The sequence below is a fragment of the Pimephales promelas genome, chromosome 24 (assembly GCF_988280905.1).
Source record: "Pimephales promelas chromosome 24, fPimPro1.hap1.1, whole genome shotgun sequence".
Taxonomy (NCBI): Eukaryota; Metazoa; Chordata; class Actinopteri; order Cypriniformes; family Leuciscidae; genus Pimephales; species Pimephales promelas.
The window spans coordinates 9,736,949-9,757,500 of NC_142792.1; the positions used below are offsets into that span (position 1 = coordinate 9,736,949).

The 20,552-nt window shown below is 36.2% G+C and overlaps 1 protein-coding gene across 13 annotated transcripts in view; it reads left to right on the forward strand.

Annotated features, from left to right (window-relative positions):
- The first annotated feature begins 216 nt into the window (after positions 1-216).
- Positions 217-20,552, forward strand: part of chchd3a (coiled-coil-helix-coiled-coil-helix domain containing 3a) — a 62,246-nt gene continuing 41,910 nt past the window's right edge. For 2 of the 13 annotated variants that reach the window (XR_016149760.1, XM_089126670.1), the window contains exons 1-4: positions 217-448; positions 2,530-3,163; positions 11,058-11,151; positions 20,427-20,552. The exon at positions 20,427-20,552 is cut by the window's right edge and continues 55 nt beyond it. Coding sequence is in view for 8 of the 13 variants with exons in the window: in XM_089126670.1 (XP_088982796.1) it covers positions 368-448; positions 2,530-3,163; positions 11,058-11,151; positions 20,427-20,552 (935 nt within the window). In the remaining 5 variants the exon portion in view is untranslated. The remainder of the gene's footprint in view (positions 449-2,529; positions 3,164-11,057; positions 11,152-20,426) is intronic. The other 11 variants (XR_016149761.1, XM_089126671.1, XR_016149762.1 and 8 more) reach the window with 10 other exon arrangements.

Here is a 20,552-nt window from a genome sequence, read left to right on the forward strand (position 1 = left end):
GGAAGTCATTGTAACATAGCTGCAAATCATTTCAAATTATTAAGCTCTAAAATAGATCTGAAATGCTTTATTGTCCGAAATACATAATTAGGACAATGAAATCCAGTACATTTTGTATTCCATTATGTTGTCCAATAGAGACAGTAAGCACTTGCGCTCAACGAATGAGAGTCGTCTTTCTTCGCCAGTGCCAGGTGGGAGGGGTTAAAAGCGGAAGTGCTGTGTGTTTCTTGTGTTTCTAAACTTGAACGTGCGGCCCTAGTGCTGCTCGCGCCTAACAGTCTGTCAAGTGTCTTTACATTTCATAACTACTTAACAGATTTACATGAATTAGCTGGTTAAAGACCCGGGGCTTGTTTGACCAGGAATGGGAGCTAACAGCAGCACGCGCCGCGTGTCTTTTGAATCGGATGAAAATGAGAACATAACGATAGTGAAGGGCATAAGGGTGAGTGACACTCATGTCTGTTCTCCTCCACCCGTCAAACGCTCGTCACGCACGGCTTTAATTCACCTCTGCTGTGATTTGAATGCATGCGCGGGATCGTGATGAAAGCATCTCTAACAGTCTTAACTTATCTAACGTTAATTGAGTAAACATTCTGTCCCTGACTGCCTCGGACACTCACTTCAGCTGACCAGGAAAACCGAGTTAAGGAGAGTTACTTTAGCAGACACTTGTTGTTACAGTTCAAGCATTACAATGTCACCCCCTCTCCCAATAACTCCCCATAACTCCCCATAACCCCCCATAACTCCCCATAACTCATATGGTTTAAACAGTCACCCTTCACACAGCTGTTTATGCCAGTTGATACTGGTACTATATTTATTTATAGTTTTGAATGTGTTTTTAAACATGCAGCCTATTATTCACACTTGCTTTTTAGAGACTGTTTTGTTTTTCTGGTGTTTTTCAGTGTTTACATAAATAAGAACTTAGTTACTGCAGTGTTCATCAGCAAATGTGAAGAAATACAGGGACCCCTTGTAATTGTATAAATCTATGTAAAAATATGAGCCTTGCCTATCAAGCGTAGTCTATATATGAAGAGTTCAGATGCAAAAGCCTCTAAATGCCATTTGAAATTTCCTTCTTTAATGATGATTTTTATCAAACTTGTATATTTAAGTTCAGTAATTTCACTTAAATAACAATTAATAGGTAATTATCATTGCCATTGAAGTGAAATTACTGAACTTAAATATACAAGTTTGATAAAAATCATCATTAAAGATGAAAATTTCAAATGGCATTTAGAGGCTTTTGCATCTGAACTCTTCATATATATATATATATATATATATATATATTAGTGCTGGGCAATGATGAATCGCGATTAATTGCATCCAAAATAAAAGTTTGTGTTTACATAATATATGTTTGTGTGCTGCTTATAATTATTTTGTATAAATACACAAAGACGCATGTATATATTTAAGAAATATGTGCATGCCATGTATATATTGTATGTATATTTATATTATATATAAATACTAATATTTTATATATAAATAACACATTTTTCTTAAATATATACGTGCATGTGTGCATTTATATATACAAAATAATTATACGTAGTCCACACACATGTATTATGTAGACATAAACTTTTATTTTGAATGTGATTAATCGTGATTAATCGTATATGTATATATATATATATATATACACACACACACACACACACACACACACACATTTTAACAGTAACATTCATATGAATATATAAATACATTCTAACAAATGAATGAATATGTATCTTTTTAATTTACTTAAAGCATTATTACAACTACTATTATGATTACTAATTTTGTTTTTGTTGTTATGATCAAATTTGAATAAAACGTTAATAATCCCCATGTAGAAGGCCCTGACTAAGGATTATCCACGGTTGCTGAGTGAAAAAAACAAAAAAACAACAACATGCAAATAGAAAAAACCCCAGCAAATCTGTTTGACAACACATTCTGCAAATACTCACAACACAATCAAATACAGAAATGTGCTGTAAATAGCACAGACCACAATGAATATCTTTCAAGGGTACCGTCACATGTGAGTAACCTGGCAGGTTAATGCCTATTGTTCAATGTCTATTCGTCAGTGGTGTTATTGATGACCTAAACAATTTGTGTGTTTGTTTATTTCAACATAATGATCACACATGCGGCACATGTGTTGTCAAACTACTGAAGATGTTTTATTTTTATTTTTTAATTAGCATGCATTTTCTTCAGTTGCAGCGTGTTGAGCTCTCTCGGCCACCGTAATTATCGAAAAAAAATACACTTTCATATACTCAATTAAAATCTGTTTCAAGATTGAAATCCAGCAATTTACTATTATTATTATTTAAATATTATTGGCTATAAGGCCTATATTTATAAGACATGCCATCCTGAAAGTGCTCAAATATTTCGATGATGAGCTAGTATTTATCATTTATTCTGATTCTGTTTGAAACTAGAGAATAAGTAGGACGATCACAACTCTGACATTTTGTTTTCTTCATTTCTGTTCCTCAGCTCTCAGAGAAGGTCATCGACCGCATGAGGGAACCCTCAGGCCCACCGAGACCCCAGGCACCCAGCAGAACCCCTCCTCCTTCTCCCCCTGTGGTTGATCCTCTGCCAGCACTGGTGCCAATATCTCCTCCATCTCACCCTGTTACTTCCCTTCCACCACCTCCCTTGCCAGGGTATGTAAAACTCCCTGAGCAAGTGACCACTCCTGCACCACCTCCTCCTCCTCCTCCTGTAGAGGCAGCACCAGCTGCATCAGTGGGTGTTATATCAACCCCTGCAGGTGAGTCCATTTCTCCACCTGCTTCCACAGCTGAGCTTATAACAGCATCTCCACCTGTGGAAATAATTGCCCCACCTCACTCCTCCAAACCCAGACCCCTTCCTCCCCTTGCTGATTCTGTCCCAGGCCCTCCTGCTTTTGATCTTTTCACACCTCCTCCCCCCGTAGCAACCATTCCTACCCATCCTATCACTAAAACTGCTGCTGACCCTGTCTCTGCTTCACCTGTGGAAATAACCGACCCCTCCCCTCCAGCTGAATTTGACACCCCTGTCGCTTTCGCTGCCGAAACTATCCCGCACCCTCCTCCGAGCGTAGACGAAGCTGTGGCTTCTCCTCCACCACCTCCTACTGGTGAGTTGGATTGTTCTGTAGCGTAATGCTGACACACATACACGTGTTCATGTGGTTTGCTCGTGAATTCCACTCGAGGTGTTTCACACATATTGCACAGTGCACTTCAGTGCCTGTCATTCATGAGCGTTAATGATACTCCTCGGGTAAATTGCATCTTGTAAGCACTTTGAACGTGTTGGTACACCATTGTGAAGGGGTAATATTCCACATCAAGTCATTCTGGGTAATTCTACGGAGTATAAATAGAGAATACTTTTCTTGAACACTGGATCCCACAATTTTCTTTGAATAAAGTGTTCTGGAATATAAAGACATCCATTGTGATCGTTATTGTTTTACAGAATCATAATAAAAATTGTTATGCATAATAATGTGGCAGGGACAGTGAGAAACTTCATCTTAAAAGTTCATACTTTAATGTCGTTCCAAACCTATTAGACTTCTATTAAGACACAAGACACAAATGAAGATATTTTCCCCTCTATTGAAAGTTTATTCCATCAAATATTCAAGAATGCTTCTAAAAGTTCATAAAGGTTTCTTTAAGTAGTAGTTCACTTTTTCAAAAAAACTTTTGCTGATAATTTACTCACCCCCATGTCATCCAAGATGTCCATGCCATTCTTTCTTCAGTTGAAAAGAAATTAAGGTTTTTGATGAAAACATTCCAGGATTTTTCTCCATATAATGGACTTCAATGGGAACCAAACAGTTCAAGGCCCAAAAGACAGTTTGAGTACAAACTGCAAACAGTTCAAAGGCCTTTAAACGATTCCAGGCGATGAATAAGGGTCTTATCAAGCGAAACGATCGCTCATTTAAGAAATAAATAACAATGTTTAAGTTTTATAAGCTCAAATGGTCGCCTTGCTGTGTTCGGTGACGCACGTTTGTGACTCTCCTGTTCGAACTCGTTCATCAAAATGAACGAATCTTTTTCATTTGGTTCATTCAACGAACGATTTGTTCATTTTGGTAAACGAGTTTGAACAGGAGAGTCACAAATGTGCGTCACAGAACAGAGCAAGGCGAGCATTTGAGCTTATAAAACTTAAACTTTGTTATTTAGTTCTTAAATGAGTGATCGTTTCACTTGATAAGACCCTTATTCATATATGGAACCGTTTAAAGCCCTTTGAACAGTTTGGAGTTTGTACTGAAACTGTCTTTTGGACCTTGAACTGTTTGGTTCCCATTGAAGTCCATTATATGGAGAAAAATCCTGGAATGTTTTCATCAAAAACCTTTATTTCTTTTCGACTGAAGAAAGAAAGACATGGACATCTTGGATGACATGGGGGTGAGTAAATTATCAGCGAAAGTTTTTTTGAAAAGTGAACTACTCATTTAAATGCTGTCTGTTCATCATACAATGCCACAATGTATGTTCAGAAGACTTTGATTACAAGTCACAGTATGGGTTATTTTTCTGATGTCTTTATGAAGCATCAAAGTTTAATTGAGGGACACAAATCTCTCAGGTTTCAATAAAAATGTATTAATTTGTCCGTCGAAAAAGTTTGAAAGGACATTAGGATCAGTAGTGGTTGGCTGAACTATCGGTTTCAATTATTTTTTAATGTGTATTTTCCTTTTTTCTGCAAAAACGAAGCACATCAATCAGAAATGCGCACCTGCTGACTCCTGATTGAGATTTATTTAATCTACTACCATATGGATTTTTAAAAATTAGATTAACAGTATTTTTTTCCTAAAAGTTTAGTCCTCTTGATGTTAGTGAGTGGGCTTGGATCCTTCCATATTATGATTCATAGCTTGTGCCTTAGTGCTAATGAAACGATTAATTCTAACTTGTAATAGAGTTAATGAATCAATGCTGTAATTAGGCAGTCCACTTAAGCCAGTTCAGCCTCCAAGGTACCTCGAACAGCACGTCCTCCCAAAAGTGTGTCGATCCGATCACATTTGCAACCGCTTTGCTTCTCATTATTAAGTAAGACTTTGTTCATAGATCTTTCAATCGGAAGTTTAGATGCAGTTTTGAGCGATTATAACTGAGATGCCTATTAGGAAACAACCCACAATTCTTTGACGTTTTCTTCAATTACTGAATGTGAGTCACATGACTTTTGGCTAAACTTTCTCAAATGATGCCCTTTCTGTGCTTAAAGTCAATTCTTTGATAAAATAATAATTTAATACTCAATAACTTTTGATAAAATATCTGGGATTAAAAATCTCAAACTCAAAACGCTTTAGACCCAGTTTACACCTGCATTTAGCATTTTCCTCTTGTCAATACCAGGTGTAAACAGGGCCTAGAAGTCCCGATCATGTATGCAATCTAAGACCGGTTTTGGTGCTCTGGTATTTTGGGCTAGTATTGAGGATAGTGCAGCAAAATGTTTTTTAATCACGTTGTGTATTTATAACGTTAACACACAATGTATCCTTTTGTCGTACAGCACATGCTAAAAATGGACTTGGACGTTTCCTCCATGTCTTTGAGCTTTGAGATTCTTTGAGATGCGCCCACCTACACATAATGAAGCTCATCTAATATGTATTGAAACAGTGGCTGTCAGCTCAAATACGTGTGAAAATCTCTGTTCACGCCCTCTCGGCCCATAATAGTGGTGTAACCTGCAGTCTGTGGGCTGGAGCTGACACTATATGAACTGGCTCTACTTACAGAGAGGGAAAAAGAGACGCCCGCATCACACATAACGAGACAGCTCCCTGTTAATGAGACACAGATCTGCTTAATGAGCTCTACCGTGGAGGCTCTCTCACACACACTTGTTTTTTTCTCTATCCGTCTATCTAAAACTCCCTACATCTCAATCTGTCTCATGGTTTCTCCGTCCCACGTGTTCGTTTTTCTTGCTGGCTCGCGCTTTCCTTGGTATAATGATGACAGAAACACTTTTGTGTTTTACTATAAATATGTATTCTGGGATTATGTAATACAATGACAGTGAATAGCATAACCCCGTAATTCTCATCACACAGCCAGTGAAACTTGGGAAACTTGCTAAAACATTTGATCTTTTATTTAGGGCTGTGAAATGATGAATCACTAATATATGTGTGTGTATAATTATTTATATATAAAGACACACATATGTATATATATATATTTAAGAAAAATGTGTTATTAATATATCAAATATTTATATTTATTTATAATATTAATTTTGTATAAAGTACGTGTGTGTGTGTGTATATATATATATATATATATATATAATTTTAGGACCGTGAAATGATTAATTGCATCCAAAATAGAAGTTTGTGCTTACATAATATATGTGTGTAGTGTGTATAATTATTTTGTATATATAAATACACACACATGCATGTATATATATATTCAAGATATATATATATATATATATATATATGTATATGCTTATGTGTCTAAATAAATAAATAAATATATTTTTTATTTATTTTGCTATTTATTTTTATTAATTGAAAAACTGCTGTATAGAACGTTACATTTCTATAAAACTGTCACTTGCTTAAATAATAATAATAATTATAATAATAATAATAATAATAATAAAGTTTTTAATAATGTTTTAATGAGGAAAAAAGTACAGATTTTCTGTTTTTCCAGGTTTTGTTGTCTTGAATAATGTTGCAATATTTGAAAGCAATTAAACAATGAACTTTGTCATTAGGCTTACATAGTTATTTTCTGTATTTCTTGTTCTATTGTCTATTGCATACAGCATTTAAATCATAGAAAAAGGCGTATTGAATCGAATGCTTATTTAAATTAGCTTTTAAATGCTTATTTAATTTTTTTAGGAAAAAAGTGATATTGCATAACAAAAATTTTTGCATAGATGAGGCAAACAAGTTTGTCACAGTACGGATTGTGGTCTGAGACCTGGTTTTGGTCATAATTTTTTGGCAGAATGTGCAATTTGTGCATTTTGTAGGGCAGAATAGTTAAAAAAATGTCCTGTTTTAATCACCTACATATCTTTTTTTGTGAAAATATGAATAATTACCAAACAATGCTTACTGAAACTTAGTATCTGCCTCTATTAAAAATGACCATACTGAAAGATTAAGCCTCAACTAAATTGAATGCTGTGCCATTTGCTGATGACTCACTTGTTAAATTGTGTCTCTTTGTCACAGCTCTTCTTGCCTTAAGAGGCTCAGCTCATCCTCTGAGGTCAAAGGCTGTGACCTTAATGAGGGACATTGATTATGTGCGCCCACGAGTGGAGGTATTAAGAGAAGCTGTGGATGATCGAGTCCGTCACTAAATCACGGCAGAGTCCCTGCGCACGGTGATTAGACAGTGGTCAAGGTTGATCCTCCTACACGTTCTCAGCGTACCATGAATATTCATACGCAGGGCCCACACACCGTTTTCCATTACGCTCTAATTACCAGCGCACAAATCCTTCTTTGTCTCAGCCATACATAAACATACACTTCTTTCCGTTACATATTAAGTAGCTCCTTGAGGAAATGATCTTTTTGCCCCATTTGCATGTAGCTTCATGAAAACTTCCATGAAATCTGAGAAGATGAAAGTGTAGGATGAGACTAAGAAAGATCTCATTGTTTGATATTCCTGTCTCTTCATGTGTGTAGAAAGACGTTGAGGCTCGTTTAAGTTGGATCGTGAGGATCGTGTAATGGTTTAGATTAGCTCCTCCCCTTCTCAGGTCTGGAGATTAATGAAACATCTTATGAGACACGCAATCTGTCTCTGTCTGTTATCTCTCTCCCGACTGCCCGCAAGCTACTTTTGAAAATTTCTGCAGAGAATGATGGAGGGAGTGAAAGAGAGCGAAATATCTAAAGATGATGAGTTTTTCATCTTTAAGGATTACTGTTCTCACTCAGGAGTGACACGGCCACCCAGACGGTTAATGTCGTTCTGAACTTCTCGGTGACCTCCTGCGAAAAAGCCCCGGAAGACTTTCAGATGATGTTTTACCATACGAGCTGGTTATCCTTTGAATCCACAGAACTCCTTTCTTTATCCTTTTTAAATATTAAAGCCCAGCTTAAATTAATGAATTATGGGAACCTAGAGCCTGAATAAATGTGTGACACTGTAGAAAAGTCTTAAGCCTGATGGAAAAGAAAAGAGAAAAAAAGAACGACTCTGAGAAGCTAAGAAACAGGGGGTCTCATTCACTAACCGTGTGTAGGCATGTATTTGTGCATAACGTCTGTTTGTGAATCATTCATGCTACTTATCTGATTAAATCAATATTTTTTACACCAAAATGTAATTTAAATTTGGGATAAAATTTAGAACTAAAACCACACATATACCAAAATTGCACTAATCCAGTTGCCTTAAATAATGAATAAGTATATTTAAGTAAAATAAATGGTTACATATTTCATAATAAATAAAACAATACATATATTTGTATATTATATTCTTATATGCTGTAATATATTTATAATATAATATAAAATATCTAAAAATAGGGCTGTGCAAAAATGAATTGCGATTAATCGCATCCAAAATAAAAGTCTGTGTTTACATAATATATTTGTGTGTGCTGTATATAATTATTTTGTACCTATGCATGCATGTATATATTTAAGAATTATTTGCACTTAAATTCTGTATACATATATATATATATATATATATATATATATATATATATATATATATATGTATGTATAAATACGTAATCTATATTATATAAATATTTTATATATGAATAACTCATTTTCTTAAGTATATACATGCATGTGTGTGTATTTATATATACAAAATAATTATATACAGCACACACAAATATATTATGTAAACACAGACTTTTATTTTGGATGCGATTAATCGCAATTCATTTTTAAAATGAAAATATAACTAATAATATATAATTTTTTTTTATTGATTTATTTATTAAGTGATCCTACAAGTCTTTACTAGAATTTTATGTACAAACACACAGACACACACACACATATATATTTATATGTATATATATATATATATATATTTATATATGTGTGTGTGTGTATATATATATATATATATATATATATATATATATATTTATTTATATATATATATATACTGTACATTGTACATACATACTGTACTATACTGTACATACATATACTTGACATTTGTTTGCTTTTGTGTAGGCACAAAAAGTGGAAGGGAAACCGTTATATCGACAAATCGGATTGCCCTGTTTTACAGGTGGAGAATCTCTGTTATTACACCATATCTTTAATTTGATGGTACTCTATCTAGTGGGATTGAGGTTAAACAGCACCTGTCTGCCTGTATCCATTACACTACCCTGCTGTTTGATAAATGTTCTGCCAGCGTCCACAATTAATTTTGTTTCCCTCTTCGGCATTGTCACGGTAACAGGAAGATTTCTCATTAGTCTTGAAGGAGCTTGGTGTAAGTGATAACTTTTAAGTGTTTCTCTCCCAACAGGTTTCCTCTCTTGGCTTTACAGTCTCAAATTGTTTCTAAAATGAACATTGTTACGCAACCGAACCATATGGCGCCTGACTACTCCTTCCGGTGGCTGCTTATAAAACATCACTTTAAACTACTAACAGCTACTACGACTTCCTTTCCTGAGTATATTAAAGTACTTTTTTTTTTTTTTCCAAATATTACTATTCATGCAGTGTGTAATATAGATTTTTGTGAATGTAAAAGGTCTGCAAAGTGCATGACAAATAAAGTAATTGTCTCCTAAAAGAAATAATCAATTCTGTACTGCCAAACGAGTTGTCAGCAATTCCACTCTAAGTTACAATGTGATACATTTGCAAAATGTTCTTCATTGGCTTTCCGGGAACAAATGTCTACTTTGACATCTTTGACAACTTTGACAAATGACTACTTAATAGTTTTATTTACTATGGGAAAAAGTTCAGATATTTGTGCTTTTGTTCAGTGAGGTTTTTCTTTAGGTAAATGATCCATCACTTGCCTACTTAGTGAATAATAAATACTTAATTTCATATAAATACTTGAGTTCCTAATGATAAAGTGATCTTATTATTGAAGTAAAACCTCATATGCTTCCTTTTAGACTTTGCCATGAAAGACTTGACTTGGATTTGTGACAAAAGATTTGACTTGAATGTGTCTGTGAGGAATGATTGCTTTAATACTTTTATTTATTTATATATTTATTTTTAGACCAAAAACTGGTGGTTTACACAAACTAAGCCAGTGTCTCCATCTGTAACACTTGGACTTCCTGTCATGCATTAGCTCCAGGCCTCTGCAGTGCTGTTATACTGCTTTTTTCACCTGGAGGCTACGAGTTTGTCCATTTTATATCTCTGCAGTGCTTTCACAGACAATTAACCATCCAGATAAAGAACAGGACACACACTGACATGTTTGACTGTGACAGTGTTGATAACAACACTAAGTTGTGAGAAGTTTAGCTTTGATTTGTGTTTGAAAGTGTTTTGCTTTGCCTCATAAGGCAGAGATGTCTTGAGGGCTGAAAATAACATCCTACCTCACTATATTGCTTTCGAATTTCTTTAAAAACAAGTACAAACTGCCTCAAAGAAACTTCAGTCACACTTTAGTTTAGGGTCCAATTCTCACTATTAACTATGACCCCTAATTACTGCTTATTAATAGTTAGTAAGGTAATAAAGCTTAAGTATTGGGTAGGATTAGGGATGTAGAAAATGGTCATGCAGAATAAGGCATTAATATGTGCTTATAAGTACTAAAAAACAGCCAATATAGTAATATGCATGCTAATAAGCAACTAGTTAATAGTGAGAATTAGACCCTAAACTAAAATGTTATGGAAACTTTAAGTGTACAATAAAATTTTCAACTTGGTTATCCTTAGGACATTTCCTTTTTTATGACAGGAGTAAATGTACTAGCAGTAGCTCATCATCTAATGTGTATGTTTTGTCTTCTGTTTAGTGGGTGAGTTTGAACTGAGAAGGAAGATCACTGAAGAGCTGGAGAAAGGCCTGGAGGAAGAGAGGAGAAAGGCACAAGAGGAACTCAACCAGCGGTGACTATCAATGCACACATTTACTCTACCAATAGTCACTAAAGAGCTCAGATCACCTGTCTGAAATTAGTGTCTTTGAAAGTATTGAAATGTCTACTATGGCCTATTTGCACTGAGCTTTGTAATGCACTCCTGTTTTGAAATGGCACTAACTAGTTGACTGAATGCCATTTATAAAAACTCTAAAAGCTGGAGATTTTCAGAACTCAATGGAACACAAAGTTTTAATTCAACACAAGGCAATCTGAGAAAGCATACGTCATTATTTCAACACAGGGTGTCAGTGTTCATCTAAACAAGTGTCCGATGTCGTAATGTGTGGGACCTGATGAATAATATCAGTACAAACCATTAATTTATTTGTATGAAATATTTAAAAGACTGGAATAAGGGCACCAACGCACACAAGCAATCCTATTTACCAGTCAAATTCATTTAAAAATGTAACCTCAACAGGCATGAAATATAATCAGTAAGAGAGAAACACTGTTAATGAGAAGACGAGCACTGGTCTGTTGCCGGTTAATATTCATCAGATTCAAGATAATGCATATTAACGCAGAGAACATGATTCATTGTTTTAATCAATTGACATCCATAAAACGAAGTAATAATCTGCGTTCTCATGAGTAACTGTCTATAATGAAGGTACGCTGAACGCTGATACTGTAAACTCCTCAGTAATAAGTAGAACGTAAAGGTAGTTGTGCAAGTAGTCCATTTAGGCCTTTTGTTAAATTAGCATATACATATACACTTTATATGCATGCACAATGTATGATAAAAAGAAATAAATTATAGAACATTTTACTTTGATGGTCCACTTTAGACACTGCCTTAACTATAAGTAACTTTGCAACTACATGTCAACTTACACAAAATTTCTGTTTAGGCGTTAATGAAATTAGTCGTTTGGCACATCCCTACTTACTACACCATGTAAATAAACATTAATATTGAATTATTGAATATTGGCCTGAATATTATTATATACAAGCTAATATCAATATCAATGTGATCTAGCTTTTCAAGTTATTAAGCACGAAATCCATAGAAAAAAACATGTTCTAGCTAGTTTCTCTTTCATTCATGCACCATAGATACATGAATATAAACATTAGCACCTCTCTAAATGAACTAAAAATGAGCCCAGTCTAGTTCAGGTTAGGTTTTATTTATTCAAAACATTTGTTCTCCTCTGACTTAAACATTAGATTTAAATTTTTCTATGTGGAGAAATGCATCCTCCACAACGTTCAAATGAAAGCCATGCGACGGCCCGGCCAAGTTTATGAGCTGAGGTACAAACTCTTGATTAATTCAGTACAAGACAGAGAAGCTGTGCGTTAATGAGAATTTTGTCTTATCAACAGTCAAACTGGGGCACAGACCTGTCTGTGCTTTGTCTGGATCCATTTTCCTCTTTTTCTGAGCACATTTTTTTCATATTTCTTTCTCTTTTTTTGTGAAAGCAATTAATCATGCATGTAAGCGAGGGAGTGGGAGTCAGGGTGGAGTTAATTTCTTCATATATGATGATCTATTAGCTTCAACCGGTGAGGGCTTCGTTTTCCTTTTTTTGTCTTTTTCTCTGTCTGTGTAGATCATGTGCATTTAATATCTCTACATCAGTCATCTTTTTTCCAAAGCTTTTAGTTGCACCGCCACGCTTTACTTCTATAAAGTTCAAGTTCCTTAACTACTCACTCCATTTTATTCATCTAAAGCTTGTGATGGATGTGCCAGCTTTGAGTCTCACGTCCTTGTCAACGGCGGTACCTCTTATACTGTTATTCTCAACAAGGCCAACACTCTGACCTGCTGAAATGACTATTGACAGGAAGTTTATTTTCTGTTGGCTATAAAAGTAAATTTAAGGGCACGGTGTGTTGTTTTACAGCATTGTTGTTGAGGCAACTCAGGAAAAGTGCTCCATCCTATCGCCCAGGCAACGCCATTAAGGGAAAGTAGGCGCTTTATTGACCATGATGTCATGCTTGGAAGGACAGAATCAATATTGTCCTTAATGTTGTCTTCCATTTAGCTTTCTCCAACTCCCATTTCTTCTTTCATTCCTCTTTCAGTCTCCCCTAGAATGTGTTGTTTTAAAAGTGCCCTTACGAGATTGCAGGATTGAATGAATGAAATTAGCCTCTGGCTTTGGGTTTGAAGACCTTATATTGGCAATCTCCATCCTCACCTTCAGGTGGACCATTGTTGTGTCCTTTCTTCATTGTTGTATTTCTCCCTTTCCCGATTCAGTCAGTTAGATTGGTGAACAGCTGGTTCAACTAATCTGATTTTCTTTTTCTTTTTTTGCTTTGCTTTAGCTTTTGTTTTGCTGTTTTGTTTTGTTTTTTTTCCTATTTTTTTTATTCTTTCTTTCTTTTTTTTTAATTATTCCCCTTTTTTTTGCAGTACTGATTCTTTTGATTTCATTTACATTACAGGTGGGCTGTATTTCCACTTTTACCATGAGCTAAATCTGTATGCGATCCTCAAATGCCATTTAGAAGAGCAGAATTGCGGAGATGAATCCGCTGGTAGATTTGTCAGACACTGCCAACTTAATTTAGCAGTGACCTTTAATCTAGCTGCCTTCATGGCAGTGGGCGGTTCATTAAAGACACGTATAAGGTGTGATTTTATGTGAAGTACACATTGCTTCACTTCTTTCACAGTGTTTACATGTCTTCCTTTGCTTTATTTCTTCACAGCCACTTAACTAGCGCATCTGAACGTGTGTCAGTCTTAGGTAGGGTCAGTAACTAATGGCTACCATTTATTAGCACTAGCACGGTGCTGGCCTTCCATGATGTGCTATTTCTGATAAACCTTGCACTCACATACTGTACATACCTCGGTATCCATATACTTTTTCTATTTCTGATTCAAATATAACTGAGATAGATATATTGTTACAAGTGTGTATCATGATATATAATGTGTTTTGTGTTGTGGGGCCATTCGCTTTGGCTTGATAGTGTGAATATATGCTATTAAATGTAGGAGGTTAAGGATCAGAAAACTAGTTTAAAAAAATAGTGGGTGGGTTTGTCTGAACGACTGCTAGATGGAGCACAATAGAGTGAAACAGAATGCAGGGTTCAGGATGTTTTTTTTTTTTTTTGAAAGTTATTTAAACCTTTTAAAAGTATTTCTCAAGTAAAATGTAATGCTCAGAGTGTAAGATGCTTGAGTGTGTGACTCACCAAACACCAAATGCGTCTGTCGCATATAGCAGCAGCAAACAAATCTAAACCAAAAATAAATGAATGCATCTCGATAAAATCTAGTTGAAAAATCGCATGTTTACATGTGTATGGATAAACTGCAGAAGATGGTCTTTGTGTGTTTGTGTTTCTGCTGCAGAGGCTTGTGTATAAGGTCCTTTCTAATGGGAGATTTGCAGCAGGCACTGGAGCAGAACCGTTCTGCAGATCAGAAGCACAGACTGGGCTTGGCTGACCTGTGCAATGCTGCATCAGCAGAAAGACCTCAGCTCTTAGCCACGCAGAGACTCACTAAGGATTACACACAGTCCTCGGGGACACAGACAGAGACGGGGTGCATTTTAGGGCATGAACCCATTCTCAACACCTCTGACCTCACCTCAAACAACAGCTCCTTCTCCTCTGCTCATTACAGCTTGCTTGCTTTATTATTAGTTTTTATTTAGCCATTTATTTGTTTTTTTTAGCTATTTACCTGTTAATTATTTTGACTATTACCATATTTATTTGGATTTTTATTTTATTTACACTTATTTTTTTCAGTTAATTATTTACTTAGTCAACCAGGGAGTGGAACTTTTGAAAAGTTTTTTTTCACTCACCTAAAGGATTATTATGAATACCTGTTCAATTTCTCATTAATGCAATTATCTTATCAACCAGAAGAATGATGTGAAAAGGGAAAAACATCCAGTATGTGGCAGTCCTGTGGGCGAAAATGCCTTGTTGATGCTAGAGGTCAGAGGAGAATGGGCCGTCTGATTCAAGCTGAGAGAAGAGCAACTTTGACTGAAATAACCATTTGTTACAACCGAGGTATGCAGCAAAGCATTTGTGAAACAACAACACGCAAAACCTTGAAGAGGATGGGCTACAACAGCAGAAGACCCCACCGGGTACCACTCATCTCCACTACAAATAGGAAAAAGAGGCTACAATTTACAAGAGCTCACCAAAATTTGACAGTTGAAGACTGTGTTGCCTGGTCTGATGAGTCTCGATTTCTGTTGAGACATTCAGATGGTAGAGTCAGAATTTGGTGGAAACAGAATGAGAACATGGATCCATCATGCCTTGTTACCACTGTGCAGGCTGGTGGTGGTGGTGTAATGGTGTGGGGGATGTTTTCTTGGCACACTTCCGGCCCCTTAGTGCCAAATGGGCATCGTTTAAATGTGACGGCCCACCTGAGCATTGTTTCTGACCATGTCTGTCCCTTTATGGCCACCATGTACCCATCCTCTGATGGCTACTTCCAGCAGGATAATGCACCATGTCACAAAGCTCGAATCATTTCAAATTGGTTTCTTGGACATGACAATGAGTTCACTGTACTAAAATGGCCCCCACAGTCACCAGATGCTTTGTGATGTGGAGCAACGGGAGCTTCGTGCCCTGGATGTGCATTCCACAAATCTCCATCAACTGCAAGATGCTATCCTATCAATATAGGCCATCAACATTTCTAAAGAATTCTTTCAGCACCTTGTTGAATCAATGCCACGTAGAATTAAAGCAGTTCTGGCAAAAGGGGTGTCAAACATAGTATTAGTATGGTGTTCCTAATAATCCTTTTCGTGAGCATCAGTTATGCTGTTTGTATGTATAAGTACAAATGTAAAGGTTATTAGTGAACATTTTATTAGTGAGTTTCAGTCTGTTCCTCATGTAAAGCTATCCTAGTGACTTCAGATGACTTGAAATATAATTACATATGGACTACTTTTAAAGTGCTTTTTAGTTATTGTGGAGCTTTATAGCCTCACTTGCTCACATTATATGAAAGAAGTGGCAAGTATCTTGCAGAAGAAAGAAGTCCTAACTTGAATGTGAGCTTTATTTTCCCCTGAACTATATCTTCAATATGCATATTAATAAATGCATTAGTGCATAACCACATGTTATATTCACTCGTTGTCACAGTCCACCCTGCAGCTCTCGCACATACACTATCGTTTCACAGCTGAAATGCAGGCGTATGTTCCCTCTCCCCAGAGGCATGGGTGCCTGTGTGTTTGTTTTCATTTCATCCATGTCACCGTGTGACTTAATCACCATTTGCTTTATTTATTCGTCTCTTTTCTATTCCAACTTCAGGATGAGGATTGGCTCTTCATATCTGTTAAAAATGATCTAACAAAAATTGTAATCTAAAAAAAAAAAGTTCCTGCACTGAATCCATCAGAGGGCACAGCTAGAGCTCCACTACTGCCCAAGACAAATTATGTAATTAAAGCAACAGACGCACATGCGTTTGTTCATTATTTGACAATTACAGCATCAGTCTCTAAGAGTTTTCCTAGAGGAACAAATCCCCCCCAAGTGAGAGCTGTAAAGGAACAGCCACATGACTGTGGGGTGGTGGGTCATGAAATATTCAAACCCTACATTCTTGCACATTATTTTGCTTCATTAATAATGCATGGCTCCTTTAAATGCTATCGAAGAGGGAAACATTCTATAACTTTAGTACTCGCGTGTCAGAATCCGTTTTGTCCCGAATACGCGATTTAAATTGCAGGAGGGAGCCGACAGATGGAGTGATAGCGGAGGGGAATGAGATCGCCTCCTGCAGGTGTACAGAGGTGTGCGGTTTTAAAGGATAGTAAATTATAGCAAACCATTATACGCACAAAACGAGTCTCTAAGCGAACGGCATTTCTTTGCAGAGTTTTAAGCTTAGAATCGAGGGGTTTGTGCATGGGTACAGTGGAACATCAAACAACCACAGAACTCTAAAGAACAGCCGAATAGTTCAGGTACTGTCTGGCTGACATTATCAAAGCATAGTTTATTTATAGCAATGGAGAGAGTGAGATGGGTTCCTGAAATATAGCTTGAATTATTTAGAAACTTTTTGGTTTGCCGTTATTTGATTTTAAGGTCATGGTCTCTGTCAATGGGCCTTTTCATTGGAAGTTGCTCAGGATATTTGGAAGCTTGGAAGTGGTTTCTTCAAGTCTTTCCAATCAAAGGATGGTACGGCTCATTTATTTTAGCTCCGATGAATGCGTCTTCCTCAATGTGGCGTTCTCTTCCTGTCATGAAATATTCATCTGCCTATTTCTAAGATTTAGTATTGCTATAGAATGGCTTTACAGGTCCTCAACTACCTGCATTAATCATGGATAAGGAAGGGAATAGTGTTGTTGTTTTGCATTGCGGATTGGTGCACATATCATAATTGCAGCCTATAATTTTTTCTTTTTTGAGATGAGCATAATTGTATTTGAGTGGCCTGTGTTTTTGCCCTGCAAGCGACACCATTGTGCTCACTTGACGCTTTTGGCCTATTTTTAGTACTGGAAGATGGGATAAACACACACAATACCAGAGAGGGAAGTAATGATGGATGTGTTGTGCTGATGTGTGTTCAGTTCAGTAGTCTGAGACTGGACATGGCTGGAGTCGCTCTCACTTTTCTCAGGAGAACAAAATGCTCAATGATGTGTGTATTCACACCACAGGACGACACCAAATATTTAATTTTATTTTTACAACATAATCATAGTTTTATGTTGACTTCTGGCATATTCCATGAATATAGTACTCTCAATCGTCAAAGGCTTATACAAAATGAATAGGAACATATACCTCTTGAGATTGACCATCAACATTTTGAGAGGGTTGAGCACTCCCACCACCTTCAATGACCATTACTTGAAAAATAATTTAAAATGACTTCATTTGTTTAATAGTTTCGTGGAATTGCTTCTTTTTGTTGTCGTTGAAGACTAACCCTTTGTGCTTTCTCAGTATCTTGGTTTCTTCATATTTCTCAAACATTTGTGGAACTTTAAGCACATCTTTGGAAATCTGACATGCTTGTTTGTGTTCGTTTCGGTAACATTTATAATTATACACTCCCTTATTGCCCTTTTCTCTTTGGTTTCTTTCTTCTTCTTTTTTTTACATGGCTGCTGTTTGATTGAAAACACAGCATCGCAGATTACAGTTTGTGTCTTGCCTGAGTTTACTTTACAAATCAAAACCTCCTGCTTGATGGTGCAGCTGAGGTTGCTAGGCAACTGTGAGAACCGGATGACAGCTCATAAAGTCTCTCAACATTCTTGCTCAAAATTCCAAATAGCTCCGCAGGATTATCTTGAAAACATCAAAGATTCTTTACAGCCGCACACCTATTAAAACAACTTCAAATGAGACACCATATTTAAAATCTCACATGATTTAGGAGCACTTCTCTACCTTGAGGCTGGTACTTTTGGTCTTTTTTTTCATATTTCATATTCATATTCATCCCAAGCTGTGAATAAAAGCATTTTTCTGTGTTTAACTTTATTAATCGTATTATTGAGATTTTTAAGAACTTGTTAGTAATGGGTTTCACAATAATGCAAGTTGAAAGTCATACCAATGCGCAATTTGAACTCAATCATTTATTTTTGAAAATTTACATATTAATATGAATATTAACTAATTAGAGTGAAAAAATGACATGCAGCCTTCAATTTTTTTCCTAATTAAATTTCTGGAATAGTCTTTAGTGCATTATTATTAGATATAATGCATTAATAGTGATTCAGTGCTGTCTGAGTTTGACTGAGATGCAGGCCTGTAATTAAAATTAGCTGTACGGTTTTTCTTTTTCAGGGCTAATGTTGTTCATTTTTGATTGTAGAAGGCTTATTAAACCTCTTAAAATTATCCAGCCAAGAACATTGAGTGCTTTCCTTTTTTGTTGTCAATATTGTTGTTGTAATTTATTATCAGCAACAGAATAGACAGTGGCAGACCTATTAGGCAGCATTTACACTACAAGCTTAATGATCCAATATTTTTTACTTTATTTTTGTTTGTTTGTTTTGTCCTGCCTCTTAAGGCATAATCAACTGTTTTTGAATTAATACCTCACCACGATGGACATTTTGAAGGATTTTGAAGGACATTTTGAAGTGCATTCAATTGTCATTCGAAAGCAGCCACCTATTTGATTTCAGAAATGTTAGTTTTGCAATCAATCAATCAATCAATCAATCATCAATCAATCAATCACTCACTCACTCACTCACTCACTCAATCAATCACTCAAGCAATCAATCAATCACCCAAACAGTCAGTCAGTCAAACAAACAAACAAACAAACAAACAAACAAACAAACAAACAAACAAACAGTCAGTCAGTCAGTCAGTCAGTCAGTCAAAACAAACAAACAACCAGTCAGTTAAACAAACAAACAACCAGTCAGTCAGTCAAACAAACAAAAAAAACAACCAGTCAGTCAGTCAGTCAAACAAACAAAAAAACAACCAGTCAGTCAATCACTCAATAAATCAAACAAACAACCAGTCAACCAAACAAACAACCAGTCAGTCAGTCAAACAAACAACCGACCAGTCAGTCAAACAAACAAACGACCAGTCAGTCAATCAAACATACGACCAGTCAGTCAATCAAACAAACGACCAGTCAGTCAATCAAACAAACGACCAGTCAGTCAAACTAACAAACGACCAGTCAGTCAAACAAACAAACGACCAGTCAGTCAAACAAACAAAAGACCAGTCAGTCAAACAAACAAACAAACGACCAGTCAGTCAAAGAAACAAACAAACGACCAGTCAGTCAAACAAACAAACGACCAGTCAGTCAAACAAACAAACGACCAGTCAGTCAAACAAACAAACGACCAGTCAGTCAAACAAACAAACGACCAGTCAGTCAAACAAACAAACGACTAGTCAGTCAAACAAACAAACGATCAGTCAGTCAAACAAACAAAAGACTAGTCAGTCAAACAAACAAACAACCAGTCAGTCAATCAAACATACGACCAGTCAGTCAATCAAACAAATGACCAGTCAGTCAAACTAACAAACGACCAGTCAGTCAATCAAACAAACAACCATTTTGCCAAAAAATCAGCCAATGAAAAAAAAAATAATAATAATAATGTTGAGTTTGTATTGAGGTACCAGTACTATTGATATTCCTAGTATGTAGTACAGTATTTGAAATGCAGTGATGTAGACCAGAAGATGCATCTGATGTTTTTTCTGTGTTCTGTGCTGCATTACGTTTAGGCTGGAGAAGGAAAGGTCCCGGGTTCATGCACAGGCCCAGGCAGAAGCTCAAGCCCTGGTAAAGGATGAGGTGAGCAGAATCCTTGCATTAGAGAAAGCTAGTGCAGAGGAGAGCATCCAGAAGGC